The sequence below is a fragment of the Petaurus breviceps genome, unplaced genomic scaffold (genome assembly GCF_028583685.1).
Source record: "Petaurus breviceps papuanus isolate PSGF00001 unplaced genomic scaffold, PetGlider_PUasm1.0 428, whole genome shotgun sequence".
NCBI lineage: Eukaryota > Metazoa > Chordata > Mammalia > Diprotodontia > Petauridae > Petaurus > Petaurus breviceps.
Window position 1 is genome coordinate 1,337,216 of NW_027186331.1, and position 2,822 is coordinate 1,340,037.

The 2,822-nt window shown below is 62.2% G+C and overlaps 1 protein-coding gene across 2 annotated transcripts in view; it reads left to right on the forward strand.

Annotated features, from left to right (window-relative positions):
• Positions 1 to 776: 776 nt before the first annotated feature.
• The window catches only part of LOC138171378 (septin-5-like), a 27,885-nt gene continuing 25,839 nt past the window's right edge, over positions 777 to 2,822 (forward strand). Inside the window, exons 1-2 of one of the 2 annotated variants that reach the window (XM_069100831.1) lie at positions 777 to 909; positions 1,134 to 1,147. In XM_069100831.1, coding sequence (XP_068956932.1) covers positions 867 to 909; positions 1,134 to 1,147 — 57 coding nt within the window. In that variant the 5' untranslated portion in view covers positions 777 to 866. Of the gene's footprint in view, positions 910 to 1,133; positions 1,148 to 2,014; positions 2,039 to 2,822 lie in introns of those variants that run through there. The other variant, XM_069100832.1, reaches the window with a different exon arrangement.

Genomic DNA, 2,822 nt, shown 5'->3' on the forward strand with positions numbered 1-2,822 from the left:
GGATTTCATCCCAGGCCTTTCGGCCTCCAAGTCCAGGGCTCTAATCAATGCACTATATTGTCTTAAAAGAGTGCCCAGCAGAAGCCTGAAGCACGTGTCTCGATTGGATTTCACAATCTGTGCAGGCCCTATACTAGGATGGGGAAACAGAGACATAGCATACATATAAGCCCTCAATAGGCTTACAGTCTGCTGGGGAGCAGTGGCACCCCTGCGGAGCAGCTCCATGAACTGCTTCCAGATGCTTCAGTCCCACGTTGCCCTAACAACCACTGTCCCTGGCCCAGTGGCCCATGGTCTCAGTTTCCTCGATGGGTAGAACTCTAGAGCTATAATGGACCTTAGAACACGAAACGTCCGAGATGAGAAGGGCTGGAGTCCTTTTTAAAAACACGGAAACTGAGGCCCAGCCTACCTGCATTGAGAAGAGGTCATTGCAGTGGCCTGGCCCTGGGGGAGAGGTGCCAGAGGCAGCCCCCGGCCTCGCCTTCAGATTCTGCCTCGGGAATCTCCGGAAAGGGGCCCATGTCCCCGCTGGTCTGGGTGACAACCCTTTACGCCGCACGGCCCTGACCCGCGACTGCGGGGCGTGTCTCGCGCGGGGAGGCGGGGCGTGGGGGAGCCTCGCGTGGGCGGTGCCGTGGTTAGGCGTGGGCTGGGGGGGGTTGGAGCGGGAAGGCGGGGCTGGAGCGCGGCCTGCCGATTGGCTGGGCCGGGCGGCGGTGGAGCTGGCTCCCCGTCGGCTGCCGCCCAGTCCCGCGCTCCCTCAGTCTGTCTGGCTCCGCAGCGGCCGCCGCTCCCTGCGCTCCCCGCGCTCCCCGCCGCTCCCGGCTCGGCCCGGGCCCCCTCCCCTTCCCGCAGCCGCCATGAGCACCAGCCTCCGCTACAAGAGCAAGCTGGTGAACCCAGGTGAGGCCGGGCCGCATCCCTGCCCGCGCTCTCCATCCCTCCATTCCTGCCTTCATCCTTCCCCGCTCCCCTCCATCCCTGCATCCCTGCCTTCATCCTTCCCCGCGCCCCTCCATCTCTGCCTTCCTCGGCGCTCACAATGTCTCTGTCTCTTTCTCTCCATCTCTGCCCCTCGCCGCCGCCTCGGACCCGGACCCGGACCCGGACCCGGGCTCGGCCCGCAGTGGAGGAGAAGCAGGTACGTGGGCGCCTCCGCTCGTCCTCCCCCTCCTCCCCCCCCCACCCCGGTCGCCGCTCGACATTCCCCCGGGCCGCCGCGCCCTCCTGACATCAGCCCAGATGGGAGGCAGGGAGCGCTCTGGTCCTCGCTGGCCACGGCCCAGCTGCGGGGATGGGTGAGGGGCGACGTCCTGGCCTCCAGCCCGGGGCCCCTGCCCTGCCCTGCCCTAGAGCTCCACGCCAGATGTGGAAGGGGGCTGCCTCCCCTCCTGGCGGCCTGGGGAAGGGCCCGGAGGGAAGATGCTGTGGTCTCCAGTCCCAGCCCCTCCCCTCCAGCGGCCTGCCCTGCCCCCTCTGGCTTCAACCCAGCTCTGTGTGTATTTTATGTATATTGAGTGGGGGGAGGGGAAACTGACCTGGTCCTCAGCAGCTTTGGCCCCTCAATACGTGCGAGCGGGAGGCCGTCCCCCTCCCCCAGCAGGGGGGCTCTATCCTGCCCATCTCAGAGGTACACCAGGGCCTGGGATGCCCGAGGATGCCCGGACTCTCAGGCTCTGCCTCTCCCCGCCCCCCCACCCCAACCTTCCAGCCTCCCTCCGCAGCTGTCTTCTGTCCAGATGTTGGGGTGCCGTCCCCAGCAGCACGCCCCTTTTTGGGTCACTCGGAATGGGGGGGTGTTTGGGTTTCGAACCCGGGCCCTTTCTACCCCCTCCTCGCGTTCCTGCCAGGCTCTGTCCTGGAGGGTGGGAGGGTGGAAGGGTGGATATAGTGTCAGAGCTCAGATGTGAGTAGATCTGGCTTTTTATTCTCTAGGAGACTCGCAACCTCCTCCCTACCCTTCACCCCCTTCCCCCTTTCCAGGACGTCAGTGCCTTAGAGTCAGACCAACCCTGAGAGGCTGATGACAAAGGTAGAGGCCACGGCTTCTTTGGGGGAAAGGGGAAGCAGCCCCCCTGAGCTGGGGCCTCAGGGCCTTGGATGCTGCCAAAGTTGGGCCAGACTTCACCCCAAGGATGAGACCTGTGGAGAGGGCAAGGGAGAATGTCACTGGTCAGCGAGCTCCCTGTGCCCAGAGCCCTTCTGAGATCCATCGAGGCTCGTCTGCCCTGCTCCCCATCTGCCCTGCTCCACATCTGCCCCAAGGGCTTGGCCTGGCCCTCTGTGTGCAGATGGAAGGGAAAGGGCTTGGGACTGGGGACCCTTCTCTTTGTTAACTTGGAAAAGGCAGCATGGAGAAAGGAAGCCTCCGAAGCAGAGTTCCTGGGTTCAAACCCCAGCTCTCATTCTTCCTAACTGTGTGATCCTGGACAAGTCACTTCATTTCCTTGGGTCCCAATTGCCCCCCAATTATCTCTTTTGTAAATTGGAGATAGCAATACTTGTACTCCCTGTCTTACTAGAGGGTGAGAAGGAAAGTGCTTTGTTTTTGTCAACCTTAGAATACTACAGAAATGGTGGTTACAGCAGTCCTAGCAAGCTCTCTGTGTGTGTATATGCATGCTTATCTGCGTTTGACAGGTGGGGAAACTGAGGCATATGACAGCTAAGGGACTTGCAGAAGTTTGTGCCTTCGGAGGCAGAAGCAGGAACCTCACGGGGAGGGGGGAGTTTAGCATCGTTGTGGGGCCGTGCCTTTGTCTAGCAGGACAGGGGGGAGCTAGGACAATGGAGCCTTCAGGGGGAGGATGTCTCTG